At 39.1% G+C, this 18,655-nt stretch overlaps 1 protein-coding gene across 3 annotated transcripts; it reads left to right on the top strand.

The window, feature by feature from the left end:
* Nucleotides 1-356: 356 nt before the first annotated feature.
* Nucleotides 357-17,411, top strand: MED30 (mediator complex subunit 30). Of its 3 annotated transcripts, none has more exons than XM_074807446.1 (6): nt 357-534; nt 1,312-1,517; nt 2,475-2,633; nt 5,432-5,542; nt 13,604-13,737; nt 17,163-17,411. In XM_074807446.1, the coding sequence occupies exons 2-5, from the start codon at nt 1,344-1,346 to the stop codon at nt 13,709-13,711; spliced, it is 552 nt and encodes a 183-aa protein (XP_074663547.1). In that variant the 5' UTR covers nt 357-534; nt 1,312-1,343; the 3' UTR covers nt 13,712-13,737; nt 17,163-17,411. The 3 variants fall into 3 exon arrangements, with proteins under 3 accessions (XP_074663547.1, XP_074663709.1, XP_074663624.1); XM_074807523.1 differs by lacking the exon at nt 357-534 and adding an exon at nt 619-902; XM_074807608.1 differs by lacking the exon at nt 13,604-13,737.
* Nucleotides 17,412-18,655: the final 1,244 nt, after the last annotated feature.

The raw sequence follows: 18,655 nt of genomic DNA, 5'->3' as shown, positions 1-18,655 counted from the left end.
ACCTACCTTGCAAAACAGCATGATCTGCCAAAAATGGTATGTCCAAATCCTCACCTTCATTACAGGGGTGGTGCGACTTGTGTGAACCTGTTAAGATTTTGACCAACTTTTCAACCTCAAGAAACCATATGCAGGGCTCCGGGCTGACACCTCTAGACGCTGACCTGCCCGTAAGCCCTCACCTGATTCAGCAAGCCGGGAAGTGACCTGGCTCCCGAGCAAGGCCTTCTTCAACGGAGAGCCCGCGCGCGGCGGACAGAGGGGCGGCACCAAGCCTGCGAGGGCTGCAGGGAGAGGCGGGTTCCCTCGGGGGAGCCAGCAAGACCGACACCCTGCACCCATGGACACCACCTGCCCCCTGCTCCCGCCGCCTCACACCCATCCCTCCTCCCCTCGCACCACCCTTCCCTCAGGCCTCGCCCCGCCTCGCCGGCTGCCCTGACGTCACTTCCTCCTCGCGTCGCCCGCGCTTCCGGGTACCGCTGAGTGCTTCCGCCTGCGCGTTTCCAGGGCAACGCGGCGCCCCGGTCTCCCGTGAGTACCGGCCGGCGCCCGGGGGGTGCCGGTGGGGGGCTCGCTGCCTCTCATGTCGGCAGCGCGGTGCCCTCGTTACCAACTGGGTGTTCTAGGGAGGGGCTGCAGGGCCCGCGGCGGCCCCTCCTCGGCCCCCGCTTGCCGGAGGCTGCGCCGCTGCGGTCTCGGGGCGGAGCGCATGTCGCGCCCCGTCCCGGTAACTCTGCGCGGCTCCTCGGGCGGCCGTGCTGGCTGGGGAGGCACCGGTGGGCCTGCTCGCCCGGGAGGGGCCTGGAGCCCCGGAGCGCGGCGGGGACCCAGGCGGGAGCGCGGCGTGGGCCTGCAGGGTCCCGGGGCACCGCCTGGGCTCTGGCCTCCCGCGCTGCCGGGTGAGGAAGCGGTGCCTCGGGTATTTCCCTGCAGCGGAGGGAGGAACGGTTAGGCAGGTGCCGGTCCCGGAGCCCAGGAGTAGGGCTGCGATTTTACGTGTTGGAGCTCGGCCAAAGACCCTTTCGTGTCCCCTTGCCACAGATCGGGGCAGGGGCCCTCCTGGTGACCGCTCTGAGGGGAGGTGTGTGAGGAGCACGTCTAGTTCCGCTGCCCAGCAAAGCTGTAATGGTTAAGGGAGTGGTGTCTAAATCAAAGGGTACTGCACTGTGCCGTCTTTTATCCGTTGAACAGTTTTATCTTGGGTGGCACCGTGTATTGGGAAAAGGAATGGTATAGCTATCATATAGAAGTTTATTATGATAGATTCAAACAAGTGCTTAATCATTCTGTCTTAACTTCGTTGTGCAGCTTGACTCAGTGGGACCGGTTAACATCAAGAGATGTCAACTCCCCCTCTCGCTGGGGCAGGCATGCCGCCTGGTGCTTTCTCAGGGACACAGGCTCAGGCAGCTAGGGAGGTAAATACGGCTTCTCTCTGTCGAATTGGCCAAGAGACTGTGCAGGACATTGTATTTCGAACCATGGAAATCTTCCAGTTACTGAGGAACATGCAGGTGAGAAATAACATTTTCTTTCAATGGTCTTCAACTTCCCATGTTTTTACCACCAGCTGCCAGTCTATGTAGTCACAGGAGGTAGCTTAGGACATTTGAATACATAACTTGATCAAACTGCTTTGAAAAGGGGGATTGATTGGAGAAGTGGATACTACTCTTAAGATATATGCTTACTGCTGTACGTTAAGTGAAGATGGAGAGCATTCAGAAATGCTGAAATATTCTTTCCCACAATGAATGTACTCCAAATACACTTAATATCTGTGTTTTCCTTTATGAATAGTGAAGTCTGTTTGTATGCCAGTTACATTTCTCTGTTTTTGTTAACATCTGGGGAGTAATTTTGAGGAATTTTTACAGATCTTGTTCTGTTGTATTTTCCACCTAGAACTTTTTGCTATGAAAGTGGACATAATCCTTATTTGTGGCTGCTTAATGAGAAAATGTACAAACTTTAGTTGTGTTTCTCTGTTGAGAACAGAAGGCAATAATCACTCCCATTCCCTCTGTATTTTCAAGACTCTGGCAGTTTCCTTATGTAGTTATCTTAGGAATAGGTATATGTACTTAGAGTTTGCTAACTATCAACTCGCTTTGATTGTGTCTCTGAATTGTGACCTGGGGTTGAGTCTCAAAGTGTAATACTTAGGTAACAACAGTGCCATGCTTAAGCTTTTTGAAGACATTAACTGGAAAGAGTTACACAGGGATTGACAAGTGACCAAGCTGTAGAATACATAAAGTTGATTGACAACAGTGATTTGGCACATCAGATGAGCAGAAAAATACAGAATTTTTCTAATAAAAAAATAGACATTTCAGTGATTTCTGTGGGAATAGTGTGGTTGTCTTATTTTAAAATGTACAAAACCTCCTCTGGTTTAGTTTGTTTATTTTGTGTGACAGAAACTTTAACGTAGTATTTTTAACATTTTGGGGTTTTGGTTCTCTAAGTTACCAAATGGTGTTACTTATCATACTGGAACATATCAAGACAGACTGGGAAAGCTGCAGGAACATCTCCGTCAGCTATCAATACTCTTCAGAAAACTGAGATTAGTCTATGACAAATGCAATGAAAACTGTGCTGGGCTCGATCCTGTTCCCATAGAAGTAAGTATCTTTATATATAAATTACAAATCAGAATAACCACTCTCTGCTTAGCATATCATCTGTTCTTGTGAGGTGCAAGAGACTCATAACAAACAAGTTTTAAGTGAGACTGGAATTGTTTAGTGGACTGAATTCTGTTTATTACTTGGAGCTGGTTGAAAGATTGTGAAACTTTCACATTAACGTCATCATTTCTTACCAGTTGGGAGGGATCCAATTTTGAAATCAAGCTTCATTTAAAATTTTAGCCTTTTTCCTCAGGCTTCTTGGTACATTCACCAGTTTGTTTCCCCTAGGTAAAAAAAAAAAGGGTCGGGGACAGCTGTTGTTTTTTAAAGAGCTTGTTATAGTGGGAAAAAGTCTGCTTTAAGCTCTCACCTGCCAGCCTAGCTCTCTAAATAATAAGGATTACTCCTTTGCTCTGGCCATCAGTCTGTGCCTCCCCAGTTCCCTCACTTGGCTACTCTTAACCTGCTGAGCCAGTATGAACCAAATCTGAATGTGTAGTGGTGATGGAAAAGTAACAGTGTAAGACTTCCAGGTTGGAGGATTGGCCAGAGTTTTTCCTAATAAACTTTTCCTTATAAGTTGTTTCTAATTCCTAGTAATACTCTTAAAACCTGGTTTATGTTACGATTTGAGTTATTACAGTTCTATATTAACCAGAACTATGAATTCTTTAATTACTAAGCTCTGGATTTTGAGGATAAATCTTTTTTCATGGTTTGTTGACTTGTATGCAATAGCTGAATACTTGTGTCCCCTTTAAAAGCTGTTGATGTGTCTTGTTTTCACATGCAGTTGAGATGAGGTGGGGTTGGTCTTTTTTTTTTTTTTTACTTTTCGCAGCTTTTTCCTATCACAGCATGAAAAAGAATCTCCACAGAGAAAATGAGTAGTCCCTTTAAGCTTTTTTTAATGCAAGGTGTCACTGATACTTTATGCACAGCAGAGTTTTGTGTTGATAGTTGGAATTCTTTTTTCTTTTATCTGTGTAGTCTTTGCTGCTCTGAAGTTAATAGAATGCCTGCCTCCTCATGTTTTATTAGTTAGGGTGAGCAAGAGTGACACACCATTCCTCTTCGATCAGTTTCCTTAAATTCTTATTTAATCTTTTCAATAATAGTCTCTATCATGATTTAATGACTGACATTCTAACCATATATTTAAAGAATATCAGCAAATCTTTTTTTAAACAGTCAAGAGAAGTCAGTACCTACTAATATTTCTTAGTCTATTATTACTGACATAAATGTTTTTATATTTTTGCATTAATGTCTACTACCAGTGTAATCGGTATTCTTGCCAAATTTCTGTTAACCAACATAGCAAGGCATGAGGTAATTGTGAAGCGTATCTGGCTACGAAGTTCTCTAATTCATTCAATTTCCTGCTTAATTTGTGTGTTAGGTTGCTTTTCTTTGGGTTTTTGTTTTTTTTTTTTTTTTTTCTACTACCTTTTCTGAAAGATGGGAGATTTTCAAAGGAAATGTTCTACTTTGAGTGGTACATTATTCTCCCATCAGAGAGGGGAGTTTTTTCCAAGAGTATTTAACAGCCACACTACTTCTGCTTTATGATATGCAAATGTAGTTAGTTGTTAACCTTTACTACATTTTCATGGCAGAGTTTAGTGTGGTAATTTTTGTACATTTTGATAATCTTAATAAGAATGGCCTACAAAAATTTTTGTATAGAAGGAAATTAAATTTTCAGTGGGTTAAATCAAAGTAAGTTTTCCTTCAAAATGCGGAAGGATGCTGCTGAATGCTTCATAATATTATACCTCAACCAAAGTAACAAGTAATGCATGTGATGAGCAAGTTGGTCCCAGACTTCTAAACTAGTGTTTTCTTGCTCATTTGCATCAATTACTAGTCTTTCATTTGTCTGTAATGTGTATGTGAACAAGGATATGATTTTGCTATCAACATTAGCTTTTCTCATTTCAGGACAGAAAAATCAACAATAGATTGTAGACTTTGTGGATGTATGTTATGTATAAAATGTTAAAGCTTGTAATTATTTTTGAATAAGCTGTTAGTAGCTTGGGAGTGTTCTGACACAGAAGCATGTATTTGTTTTTTACTATATTAACTGATTTTTTAAGAAGGGAACATACATTAATTCTCATTTAGAAACTTTTTATCAAAGACTTTTGACTTTGTAGAGGCTTACAAAAGATGTAGTACACTGTGTCCTTGAGGAGATTACAGTGGGAGAATTCTAACAGGAAAAACTCCTATTAGGTAACTGTGAGCCTGGTTTTAAGAATAGCCAAACAGGGGCCCACTAAAATAGCAAGTCATAATTAGGGTATTAACCAAATAGCTATGTAAAGCCAGTCATAATTATTTTTAGTATATCACTGAAATACTTTATAATAATGATAACTTCATGTGTGTTGTATTTCGTAGTGTGGAATAGTAAATTTTAAAATCACAGTCTACAGCATTGAAGAATACAAGGATTACCTGTGATAAACATCTTAAAATATGAAGACTGGGTTCTGCCTGCAGTTGTGCAATTGCTTAGGTCTAGGCATGGTAATATGTGGGATTGTGTCTTTTTGAAGCACATCGTTTTCCTCGAGAACCAACTGAGGTCATTGCAAGGCCTTTGGGTTTGAGGTGAAGAAGTAAGCCTGTCTCCACTTCCTCCTGGGAAGTTTGAACTTCTGGAGAAAATGGTAGTACCTTATGTATCTCCTGTATCTCCTGTTTTCAGTTTCTTTTTTTCGTCTTTTTTTTTCTTTTTTTAAATTATTTTTTTTAGCTAGTGTTTCTTGTCTTCACAGCAACTTATTCCATATGTTGAAGAAGATGGCTCCAAGCATGATGATCGTAGTGCTGCAAGTCAGCTTCGTTTTGCTAGTGAAGAGAGAAGGGAAATCATGGAAGTAAATAAGGTAACAAATTTGAAATTAATTTGCATAAAACTGTCACTTTGTCATTCCAAAGCTTAAATTTCTAGATTGCTGTACTAAATGCAGCATGTGTGATGACTACCATCAAACTTGGTAATAAATACTTCTTGCATGTAACTATTTCAGAATTGCCTTTTAAGCTATTTTTTTTAGCTGTACCTCTGACTGCAGAATTTAGGTTTCCTGACAGTTTTAACTTGTGCCTCTTTTTAAACAGATATATATTCTTCTGAATACAGTGTATTATGTTTATGTTTAAGTCACTAGATATCGGCAGTACAGATTGAGGTGAGGTGCCTGTTGAACTTACTTCTCTTAGGCATTAAAAAAATGGGTATTGAACATCAGATGTGTAAATATTATCACAGTGATGTGCGTTGGTAAAGATTTTCAGGTCTACTTTCTGTATTTTGACAGTTTGAGGAAGACCATTCCTTTTGTTAAATGTAACATTTATTGAATCTTGACACATTCAGAAAAAAATGTGCTATGTATGATAAAGATGCTGTTAAAATTTCAGTTTGAGTGGCAGTATGCAATTGAGTACAATTACTAAAGGTGGATTCAAATCTAAAAATAAATACGCTGTAGTAAATGCTAATATAATATTGAGATTAAAAATATGTAGTTTTACAAGACCACAATTTTGAACATTGTTTCTTCAATCTGTGAAGTACAAAGGTGGGAATAATTAAATATTTCTGCAGCTGTAATATCCATAAATGCTTGGTAAAAAGGAGGCATAATCTACAAAAATAGCCAAACAAAGGAAGTACATTAGTAAAATATTTCTTTATGGAGAGAATAATTGATGGATTTTCAGCTTTTAAAATATTTCCAATATTTTAATTTGTCTTCAACAATTAAGAGATGTACCGAATTTTTCATAACGCATTTATGTAGAAAAAAGTCTGCATATTGTACAGGACAAAATGGGGACTACATGAATTTAGAGAAAAGCAGTTGTCAGCTGTCTTGTTGTATTCTTTCTGTTCAGTGCTGATGTAGCAGGGTTGTATATATTATATTGTATGTAATGTTGTACTGTGAATTTATGCACATTTATTTGCAATCTTTAAGTGTTAATAAGCTTAACTGTCTATATTTGCTGTGGTTTTGATAGTTTTATGACATGTTTTTGCCCTTGTTGTTGTACTTGTATGCTAATATGCTTTTAGACCTCCTTGGTGTGATCTTGTGAAAAGAATTTCAGAAATGTTTAAGATGAGTTCTAAACCTTAAAGAGGTTAATGGTGTTACAGCAATAATTACAAATGGTAGCAAATTTGTAATTAAGAATGTATGCAGACATTCACTTAAATCTGGTCTGAAATCCTGTACTTAAATCATCGTAGAATCATAGAATGGTTTGGGTTGGAAGGGACCTTAAAGATCATCTAGTTCCAACCCCCCTGCCATGGGCAGGGACACCTTCCACTAGACCAGGTTGCTCAAAGCTGTTGTGGTTTGAGCCCAGAGGGCAACTGAGCACCATGCAGCTGCTCACTTCCCCCTTAGCGCTTAGGAATCGAAATAAGAACAGAGAGAGATGACTCACCCATTATGGTCATGGGCAAAAGACAGACTCATTAGAGGAAGAAAAAAAATAGCATAAATTTAATACAGACACTAACAACAACAACACTTAACAGACAGAGTAGGACTGTGGGAAGCATTACCACATCTTAAAAACACCTTCCCCCATCCCCCACTTCTTCCCAGGCTCAGCTTTGCTCCCGCTATCTCTACCTCCCCACCTCCAGTGGTGCAGGGGGCAGGGAACGGGGGGTGTGGTCAGCTCTGCCACTTCTTCCGCCTTGGGTGGGGCGGAAGTTCTGGCATTCGTCCCATGCTCCCGGGTGGTTCCCCTCTCACAGGAGACAGTCCTCCACAAACTTTCTCCAACATAAGTCCCTCCCAGCGTGGGTCTCCCCTGCATGTTGCAGTCCTCCCAGTGCTGAGTTACAACAACAGGGCTGCTTCTCCCCACAGAGTCCTGACCTCCTTTGGGTGCAGTCACCTGCTCTGGTCTGGGACATTTCCAGGGAGGGGGCATCCACAGCTTCTCTGGGCAACCTGTGCCAGTGTCTTACCACCCTCACAGTAAAGAATTTCTTCCTTATAGCTAATGTAAATCTACCCTCTTTCCATTTAAAATCATTACCCCTTGTCCTATCACTATAGTCCCTGATAAAGAGTCCCCAGCGCTCTCAACCTGTCCTCATAAGGAAGGTGCTCCAGCCCTCTGATCATCTTCATGGCCTCCTCTGGACTTGCTCGGGCAGGTCCATGACCTTCTTGTGTTGGGGACCCCAGAGCTGGACACAGCACTTCAGGTGGGGTCTCACGAGAGTGGAGTAGAGGGGGAGAACCACCTCCCTTGACCTGCTGGTCACACTGCTCTTGATGCAGCCCAGGATGACAGTTGGCTTTCTGGGCTGTGAACGCACATTGTCTAGATCTAGTTTTCAGATTTTCCACAGTAAATCTTCAGAAGATAGTTGGAACTTTCTCCAGTATTTTTGTGGACAAATATTTACTAACTGCTGCAAAAGAAATTTAAACTTCTAATTTTGAAAGTGCACTGAATTTCTTCTTTTGTCTCTCCAGCTGTGTAAGCACATCCACTACCCGTTTCAAAGTTCAAATTCTAATACATTATGGGGTTTTTATAACAAGAAATAAAAAAATTCTTATTTTTGCAAAGAAAAATCACTGTAATCTGGTTAATCGGTCTAATTTCTGGCACTGGCTGCTGGGCTCATATAGCCCTCTCCGGTTCTTAGCTAGCACTCGTGACAGCTTTTCAATCCTCTGTAGTACATAATGTCCATCTTCAACTCAATTTTGCTTAATTTATTTTAGTAAAATTTCAGTAATACAAGATGTTGATGAAGACGCTGTGATGGGGAAACCAACATGACAGATGAAGAAGCTTTTTATATTCTTGACCCACTATCTTTTCTTCCTTCAGCTCGTTATCCTGCTCTCACCTGGTCCTTTTTGCTGTAATAGGCAGTATTTTTTCAGTCTTGCTTGTTGCTGGTACCAAAAACCACATTATTGCAGTAACCCACTACTTTGACACTACTGAGACATTTGAATTCTTAGACCTTTCATGGATCTCTTAATTGTGCCCTTCTTGTTGTGATATCCCAGCCAGTCTGATCTCTTTAGTGGCTCTGGATGTATGTAAAAGACACTAACTGTCTTGTAGTATGGAGCACAGCCAAAACAAGTAGATCATATAAACCTTGTGGATCACATATATTCTCACACAAAAACATCCCTTCTTCCAGGAACCCTGACTTGAAACATAGCAGCTCTGCTTTGCCACCGCAGTTGTCCAGAAAAGGGAGCATCCTCAGTGGAGAAGGCGCGGACCATTATGTATTTCCTATACTCACCATCTTGCTCGTAGCATCTTTTGGTCTTATTTATTTATTCTGCTAAACTAGGCCTGTCTTTTAGGTTAGAAAGTTTAATGCGTTCACCTTGGCTAAGAAGTACTTGTCCATTAATTTAAAATATAGATCAGTGTACAAGGTAATGAATTTCTGTCCTAGCAATTCAGTAATATTTAGCAACTGTAGGTTTAAATAAATCCTATTAAGCTTAAAAACAAAAGGGATCTTTGCCAGCGCTAAGAAGAGTGCACCGTTATTACAAAGCAACCAAACAAACAATTCATTGAGCACTGTGACTACCTCTACCTTTTGTACTAAACAATTCTCTCCTGCCGTTCCCAAAAGTGTTGCTTATTGCTTTTATCTATTTGCTTTCTGAGATTGTAAATTGTTGAGGTTGTTGCCTCTTCTCTGGAATAAATAATTTACTGTTCCAGAATCAGTTTAGCAATTGCATTGGTCTACTAATACAAGTCCTGACCCAGTTTTCACTGAACATAATTACTATTTGCAACAATTGGAAGCTGTTACCAAAATCTCCTTGCTTGTCTTCATATTTTTTTGAGTCTTTAATGTTCTATCTACAAGTTTTTTACCTTCTAAGTATAGCATCTTCTGTAATATTTTCAAGATGTCAGGTTCACCTTGGGTCCATAGTCTTGTAGTACATTTGACAGGACTTAAGACAGAAAATATCAAATCACAGACCGAGAACACTTTCATCTGTGTTGCTGCCTTGTCAGCAGTTTTCTTTACTGCTTGTTTTTAGCAGTGGAGCAAGTAGAGCTTTGTTTTTTTAGATGCTGTAGGTCTGGTTTCAAATGAAGTACTTAAGAAAACCATCATTTAGTTAGTAGTCTCAATATATTTGGGTGAAAATGATGTGAAATATCATTAGGATGTTCCAGGTGACCCTTTAGAAAACAGTCATGTTTGATATTCTTAATTAATCTTTGCTGACTGGTTAACAGTGACCTTTCTAAGAGGGGAAAAAACAATATACGTGACAGGCTTTTAAGTTAAGCTGTTGCAAGTGTAGCTCTGTCCTTTTTTAATAAGCCATGGTAGCTGGTATTGTTTAAGGAAGTAGTCCTTAAAATGACAGCAGTTTACAATTAGTCTTCCTCTTTGGAGAACTTTACCTGAAATCTACTTTTGACTATACTGGAAAACTGCATTCCTTTTAAACTATCTTTCATGCTGTTTGCATGTATTTTTAATTTGTTTTGTATTTGTAGAGTCTTTTTTTACCCAAAATATGAATGTGCACCAAGGAATATTTTAACAAAAGGGGAAGAATTGTTTATTTGAACACCTTCTTAGAAGATTAATATGTGCTGGGGGCAGTTCCACCCTGTTTTGGGTACCCAAACTGGCTGTCTGCAATGGTAGAATCATAGAGGAACTTAGGCTCAGTGGGAGGTCTGGAGATTATCTGATTCAACTCCCAGCTCAAAGCAGGGCCAAACACCAGAGTTAGATCCAGTTGCTCAGGCTTGTATCCAATAGCATTTTGAATACCTGTAAGGATGGAAATTCTGTCCTTTCTGGGCCCTTCTTCAGTGTCGACTTTCACTGTGAAAGTTTTCCTAATGTTACATTGGAATTTTCTTCGTTGTAATTTGTGTCTGCTGCCCCTCATCCTTTTGCTGTGTACATTCAAGAAGAGTCCAGCTTTGTCTCTTCTATGATCTTTATAAGGTAGCTGAAGACAGCATCACAATCCTGCCTTAGCCTTCTCTGCTTGAGACTGAACCAGTATAGCTTTAATCATGTTGGTGGCTTTCCACTAGACATTCTCCAGTATGCTAGTGTTTTGTATTGAGCCCCAAATTGGGCAGTTGTTCTCCAGAGACAAATCGAGGAGAACAACAATTTCACTTGACCTGGTAGGTTCTTGCTAATACAGCACAGTGTGCGGTTAGTCTTCATTGTTGCAGAAAGATCCACTGCTGATATATGTTCAACTTGTCAGAAAGTTTCAAAAAGGACCTGAGGTCCTTTTCTGCAAATTTGTTTTCTATTCAGTCAGCCCTCTGCCTGTGCTGTTGTGTGAGTTTGTTCTGTTTTCAAGTGTAGGATGTTGCTTTAAATAAAGTTCCAGAGATAGGTGTTGGCCTGCCTTTCCCACCTGCTGAGTTCCCTCTGAATTGGACATCCTACCACTGAGTGTATTGACCACTTCCCCCAATTTGGTATTGTCCACAAATTTGATACTTTGATACAGTGATTAGGTCATTAAGTGTGGATAAGGCATTAATAAGGATATTAGGAATATTGACCTTAGTATCAATCTTGAGAAACATCAAGAGTGACCAGCTGCCGCTTGGTCTTAATACTGATGATCACAACAATTAGAATCCAGTAGTCTAGCCAGTTTTCCATCAACCTTATAATCCACATCTCTCCAGTTTGGCTGCAAGGATACTATGAGAGACTGTGTCAAAAGCCTGACTAATATGAAAGCAAAGAAAATCCCCTGACCTCCCCTTGGCCACACAGCTAGTCAATTCTGAATAGAAGGCTATCATGTTGATCAGGCACAACACATCTTTGGTAAATCCAGGATGACTGTTTCTAGTCACCTTATCATTCGTGTGTCTGGATAGGACTTCCAGAAGGATTTGCTGCATAGTCTTTCTGGGATCAGGGGTGAGGCTGACCAGCCTGTAGTTCCTGTAGTTTTCTGCATCCCCCTCCTTACTTTTCCTGAAGATGAGTTGAGGTGTTTCCTTTTTCATCAGGAGCCTCTTCCCATCTCCAGTAAAAAATTATGTAAAGTGGTCTTGCAATGTCATCAGCCAGGTCTCTCAGCACTCAGATGCATTTTATTACATGCAATGAAATATTTCCTTTTCGGTTTCATATAAAGTGTTGCATGCAGAGTTTTTCATGTAGCTTCCTATATCAAAACAATATCATGGTTACAAAGCTGAGAAAAGTTAGAAAACACCAAGCTTAAAGCTGTCTGTACAATCTCAATTGTCCCCTTTTGCCTTTGTATAAATGCATATTATACAACCTTTATTACATTATCACATTTGGTTCCTCTCCACCCCACCCCTTGCTTTTCTGGAAGAAAAGCTGTTCTGCTTTTGTTGCAGAGTAGGCACTGTTTAGATTGAATCAGTATTGTGATAAATAAGATTATATGAATCCTGGTTTATGTATTGTGTAACTTGCATTGAGGATATTGAATAAGCAAGAATTTGGGAACGAGAAGGAAGGATTTAATGTGAGTAATGAGTAAGTAACTGAAGGCTGCTCTTGAAAACTGGATTTTTATCCTTGTCTAACACAAAATGTCTGTGGTAGTTGTTCATGCTTTCCCTTATGGGTGGTGATAGCTGTCCTTGGAATACGTGGGAAGCTGTTAAAATACGAAGTTGAGTGGTGGACTTAAATCTTAGATGTCTCTGGACAAAGTTAGTGGGCACTCCAGTTTTATCCATAGTGTTCCTGTGACTTAGTTTGCTATCTGTAACTGAGGATCATACATCTGTGTGATTTTCACGTTAAGAATGGGGATGTAATGCTGAGGAGTGTGGTGGGAGAAGCACCTTGGGGAATGGATAATTCCATTACAAGCTACATAGCTTAAAGGGTACTCAGTAAATAAGACCTTAGACTTCATCGTTGAATGATAAATTGGTTTGAAGAAAACATCCATCTGTTTTAATGAACACACTCCTCTTTGAACAACAGAGCAGTGGATACATGCAATTGCTGTCTGGTTCAATACGTGAAAAGTATTGAGCATGCAGTGGAGCACAGGCTGTCACTGGTGCCTCTGCTCGTTTCAGGAACAAAGAGTTATGCATGCAGAAGGAGCAGTTTTCCTTTCAGCTATCAGGTGAGGAGGGAGACAGAAAACCCAGTTTCTCATTTCCAGTAAGGGTAGAACAATTATGCCTGTGAATGACATCAGGAAAAGCTGTAGTTATTGAACAGTAAGTGTGCTTATGTTTAATTGTACAGCAGTTAGTGTATTAGTGATTAATACTTTTTATCCATTTTAAAAAGATATTATATGGGTATGTGAATTTATTATGATGTAAAGTGGGCCTTGGTATGAATTGAGTAGCCATAAGTTAGAACATCACCTGGCAGTTTTAAGAGCGAAGTGTGGAGGCATTTTTTCTATCTTTTTTTTTTTCCCCCCTGCTGTTTGCATATAACATTGTAAGTCTTATGACTTTAAAACTGAAGGAAAAAAAAGATAAGGTTTTTTCGTCTCCTTACTTCAGATTTCATTATGAAGGACTCAAAAAAAAAAAAAAAAAAAAAAAAAAAAAAGAGCAGTGTAAATTGCCAGAGCAGGCTTTACTTTTTCTTGCCTATCACAAACATTGTGTTTCTGTAGAAATTTCTAGTGTTTGATTTACATAGAAAAGCAGAGGCCATTGTCACCTTCATAAGACTTTCAATAATCACTTCCTACAGCAGTTTAACGGTCAGGAGGAGTAACATGCTCATGAAGAAGATGATGCAAGTTCTCTCTGCAGTAGAGCCATAATCAACAAAGTAAACATAATTGTTTTAATTTTGCTGAGGTTTATGCAAGTAAAGGTAATACTATTATTAATATTTAATGCTTTATTAGACTTAGATGTAATTCTGGCCTGTACTGTTGCAGGTCTTGAACAGAGCAAGTAAAAATTATAGCTGGCACAGCATTCGGGAGAATGATCTTTTATATAAGATTTTCAGGATGGAAACACCTCTTTTTCTTCTTTTTTCTTAAGCAGAGGAAGTGTCTGTACAACAAAGGCAAGTACTGTTGATGTTTTTACAGGCATCAGTTGGAATATAATCTTACTCTTCCACAGTGTTTACACTATTATCTTTGCCTGAAGAAGGGACATTTAACAAATGGATTGAGTGCAGAATAATGACTCATAGTGATGTTAACATGTGAAAGATAGATGAGCTTAAGATGAGGAGAGAGATGGGAACAGTGTGCAAAGGAAAGTTCTGATACATCTGTGATAGAAAGTTGTGGATTGCACCAATTTCAAATGAAATGAAAGTGAACCAGAAATGAGTTTAAGTCAAAAACTGATTTCAGTCAAAGTTGAAATTACTGTGTCCTACTGAACCCAAATCTGTATGAAACATGTCAAGTTCTTTATGGCATGTTCCTTGAAAGACAGCTGTTTTCTGGATGTATGTTATGTTTCTCCTGCTTTGTTTCATTTATGTGGGTTTTGTGCTTCCGTACATGTTTTCATAAATGTCCTACCTGACCTAAGCCTACTGAAGTCTCATTAGTTACTGGAAGGTCAGTCCTTGCCAACTCCATCATGCTGGCCATAGTACTTGCAGTGTCAATCAAAATGGATAGCTAATTACATTGAAAATTAATATCACCAAAGAAGACCCCTTAGGATTTGGTTTAGGTCAGGTCACTTGTCTGACAGAGAGGGCCTAACAGAAACATGCCTGTCAGATGTAAGGTGAATTTAGATCTCTTAAACTCATTATAAACTGCCTGATGTAAGATAATTTTCCTGTGCTATCTTAAAACAGATAAAGTCAGAAGCTGTAGCATATATGTAGAATTAGGTACCTTTTCTTGTTTCATACAACTGTTAATCCTGAGAAGCAGTCCAGAGTTCAACTAAGTCATTTCAGTAGAAGGAGGAAAGAGTGGGAGACAACTTGCAAGCAATCTGTTCAAACGAAAATTTGTCATTGGTACAGAAGCTGCTTACAGAACTTGCCCATTTCCCAAGAAGGCCATTTCACCTGGTTAGACCTGAGTTGAGATGTTCTTATTGGCTCAGCAAAGTCTTAAACAGAGGCCGGCACTGACAGTGGTGCAGAACATATGAATTATGTAGTACTTTGTGGTGTGGACCACTGTCAGAGACGGGTAACAAAAGATCACTCTATGCATTTCAATTAGGAGACCATACGCTCTGAAGTGGATTTTTCCCCTCTCTTTATTCTTTTTTCAGCATGGCAATGCAGAGATGGTGCTTCATCTTAGATGTTTTTTTTTCTGTCTCTAGAAAAAGTAGAATAGAAGAGCTAAGAAAATAGTTCTTCACTGAAGACAAAGATCTAAAATTATCTTCAGATAAATAAAGTAATAATTGCGTACTTCTTGTCTTTACAGATGCTTTGAAAACAAATGAAATCCAATTTGAAGGTTCCCCTGTCTAGCACCAAGTAAAGATCAAGCAATTTACAGTTTCATAACACTTGCACAAGAAATGAAAACAGTCTTACAGAATGAGTCTTTTGGGCGTAACTTATGTAAAGTTCGTGTGAGTGTACCTAGTAACAGTATTTAACAGTACAATTAGACATGGATGGAGAGAGAACACTATCTGTGTATCAGAGGTTAATGGTTCTTTCTGCAACTTGAACAACCATCACTGACTGCTCAGCCTTCATTTCTATCGATGAAGGCTTTGAAAAAGCATGAAATGGCATGTCCTCAGTATCAGTGAGTGACAGCTTGCATTAAACTAGTAGTTTGATGTAACATTCATTGATTTCTCGAAGATTTAATGTTGAGGATGGCAAACAAATATGTTTCAAAATGGCACAGGTAGGAACATACTTATCCCTCTTGTGCTTTTTCAAGCATCAAGATCTTACATTATGAGCTTTTGTAGGGAGACACTTGCAGTTCTGTCATTTGGATGCTATGGTAACTACATGCATCTCAGTTTCTCTCTTGTCTTTAGGACTTGGATCTCTGCTGTATGTCGTGAAGTCTGGGATTAGCAAATGGAAAATAAAGAAGCATTAGATAAATGCACGTAGTTATCTTTAAAATACTTTTTAGTCTGTCAAATGCTTGATTAGAAATTCCGAGTTAGTGTGCATGAACTGACCTACATCTGTTTTTACATCCTTCTTAGGAGTCTGGACTTGAGTGTTGTTTCTCCTTCCAGGGAATGTGTCCACCAAAGTCTGTGTTCAGGAATATTTCCCTTACACAAAGTACTATGTTCCCCATGTAATCTAAGACTAATTATTACTTCAGACCTTTTTTACAGGTCCGAAGTGAAAAAGATCTCCTTTTTTTCCTCTGGACTTCTTTCCCAGGTGACCAGCTGGGCAACTTAAAAATACTGGTGTTCTGTCCACATCAAAATTCAGGAGACTGATTTTCAGGATATTGCTTCTTTTGTTGCTTCCTTTTATCACTGTTCCAGTTACTTTGGTCATATTACTGATCTGAGTCACCCTTTTAATGTATTGCCATTTGTGTAATGCAAATAACAAAGTTATGTCAAACCTGAAACATTTGGAATAGTTTGTCCTCTTTTGACAGTAGCAAGTCTTTCCTGTGCTTTCACTTTGCTTGGAACTCTGGACTTTCCTAATGAATAAGAAGTTTGATGTCTAACGTGAAAAGACTGACATCTTATCAAATCAGAATGAAATGAAGGACACAGGTTGTTGTTAACAATACACTGCAACTTAGTTCTTGACAGCTTTGATTTGAGCAGGAAAATTAATAAATCAGACAATAAAATGTGTATTGTTGTGAAATATGAGAGGTTAGGGAGATTGTGTGATGTCTTAATGCACTGATCTTTCTTCTGTAAAGACGTAGTTTTTAAGTTCTGGTTATGTATCCAAATGAAAGCAAGTTTGCTGTTCTGCTGCTCCTTCAAATGCTTCTGCAGTTTGCAAAAACAAATACATAATTTTAAAGAATTAAGCATGCTTGAGAATATCTGTTTCAAGGCAGGAGCCCTTAGCACATCAGGGTTGACCTACATAAGCAGAAGGGCTGGAAAAGCTTGATTGGCTTCACCTGTACCTTGTGCTTTGTTCAAACTTCTACTGTTAATCCCTCATTTTTCTGTGCACCCAAGTTATACAACATATATTCACATAAATTTACCTGTTCCTGAATTCTTTCTTCCTACTTAGTGCTATCTTTTGAATTTTGGAAGGAGAGGACCAATCCCCACAAGCCTCCAGTTTTGATAAAAAGACTGCTGTGTAAAGAAACGGCATTCCCCCTCTAGCAACGGTCCTTAACTTTTGAGGCTTTCTTGTATTTTTAGAGTGTGCTTTAAAGAGGATGCATTATCCCACTAATACTGCTCACAGACAACTGAGAAAAAGATCCATATAGTATTTCATATCATTGTAACTTCTGTTGAATTTCTGAATGTGCTATTTGAACTGATCACAAAAAAACTTCTAATAAACTCTTCCCACAGAAACTGAAACAGAAGAATCAGCAGCTGAAGCAGATCATGGATCAGTTACGGAATCTTATTTGGGACATAAATGCCATGTTGGCAATGCGGAACTGAACAAGAAAAATCAAACTTTGTAATTGGAAACGATATAAATTTGTTTTCATATATTTAATCTTTCTAAGAAGTAACATATTTTCCCACAAACGTATTGCAGTAATGTTTGAAAAGTCTTGAAGATTAAAATGTTGGGGTTTTGTAATAACTTAAGTGGTGTTGGCTTTGTTTTTATAAAAGATTCTTCCTACAGGTTTTACATGAGTGATTCACTTAGGCTGAATATAATACAGCCTAAGTAATTTACAGTAATAATTTGGACTGCTATGCAAATGGGTGTTTTTTTAATTAAGTGTTTCTGGATTATTTTTTTTTTATAATACAGTTAACACTGTTTTAAAAACATATGTTTGCATGCCATTCTGCAGTGTAAACCACCTCTACAGACAGGAAAGGTCTAATTTCAACCCATTTGTCTACTGCTTGGGGTAAAAATCACTGGCATGTGATAGATCTGATCACACCTGTTTAACAGTATATGACTTTTCCCTGAAATTAGGTACAATATAATTGTCTTTTATTTCTCCTTTTGAAGGCTTTAAATCTTAACAGATAAATGGATGCCCAGTCTTATAATTGCAAATAAACAGTTAAAAATGTTCATTTTAATTAGTTTACCCAGTATTGAAAGTGATACGTAACTATGACAATACCAAGATGTGAGTAGATGTCAAAATATCGTACATATAAGGTCACTTTCTTTTCTCCCATACTACAAATGGACGAATGGATATCTTAGCGGCAACGCTGGCAGCAGAACAGTTTGTTTCCCATTTAAATTGACCTCTGTGGCAGACTTGTTGGTCAGAAATAATGGTTGATTTCTGCAACTGTGAGACGTAACTATTTCAGAAATACAAAGCTTTTGAGAAGAGATGAAGACTGCAAGTAGAGATTTTATTTTGTTGTTTCCTTAAAATGCAGATGCATTTTTTTGCATTTGCAAGGTGTAGTGGCAGCTTTCTAGTGCATGCAGCCTAGAAGGAGTATTTGAAGTGGATTTTGAAATAGCACCACCATCTTAATTGTGAGTGTAAATTTCTTAGTATTTTGTTCTATTTTTTGGAACAATTGTGGAAAATGGAGATTAGTCTAGACTTTGCTCTACTGCCTGTATACTATTTATGTATTCTTACTACATGTCTTTAAAGTTTGTTGACTTTTTTTATTGCATATAAACAGTTCAGAAGTAACCTAAAATGTGAATAAGAGTGAAAATATTGAAAATGGATGTCTGGCCGATGCAATATTCAGCTTGCTCTGTGCAGCTGCTAGCCGTAGCCAAGGTTTATACTACAATTTTTCATCTGGGAGAGAGGAGAAAACACTTTAAACCACTACCAGAATAGATAGCAGAGTAGCTAAATTGCAAAGTGCAGGAATTGACAGAATTGTAT

Source organism: Strix aluco, chromosome 1, assembly GCF_031877795.1.
Source record: "Strix aluco isolate bStrAlu1 chromosome 1, bStrAlu1.hap1, whole genome shotgun sequence".
In the NCBI taxonomy this organism is placed as follows: Eukaryota; Metazoa; Chordata; class Aves; order Strigiformes; family Strigidae; genus Strix; species Strix aluco.
This window is presented reverse-complemented; position numbering and strand designations above follow the sequence as displayed.

Coding starts and splice junctions, on each gene's coding strand:
- MED30 (XM_074807446.1), top strand. CDS start 1,344: ATGTCAACTCCCCCTCTCGCTGGGGCAGGCATGCCGCCTGGTGCTTTC. Junction 1,518..2,474: donor AGTTACTGAGGAACATGCAG/GTGAGAAATAAC, acceptor TGGTTCTCTAAG/TTACCAAATGGTGTTACTTA. Junction 2,634..5,431: donor TCGATCCTGTTCCCATAGAA/GTAAGTATCTTT, acceptor TTGTCTTCACAG/CAACTTATTCCATATGTTGA.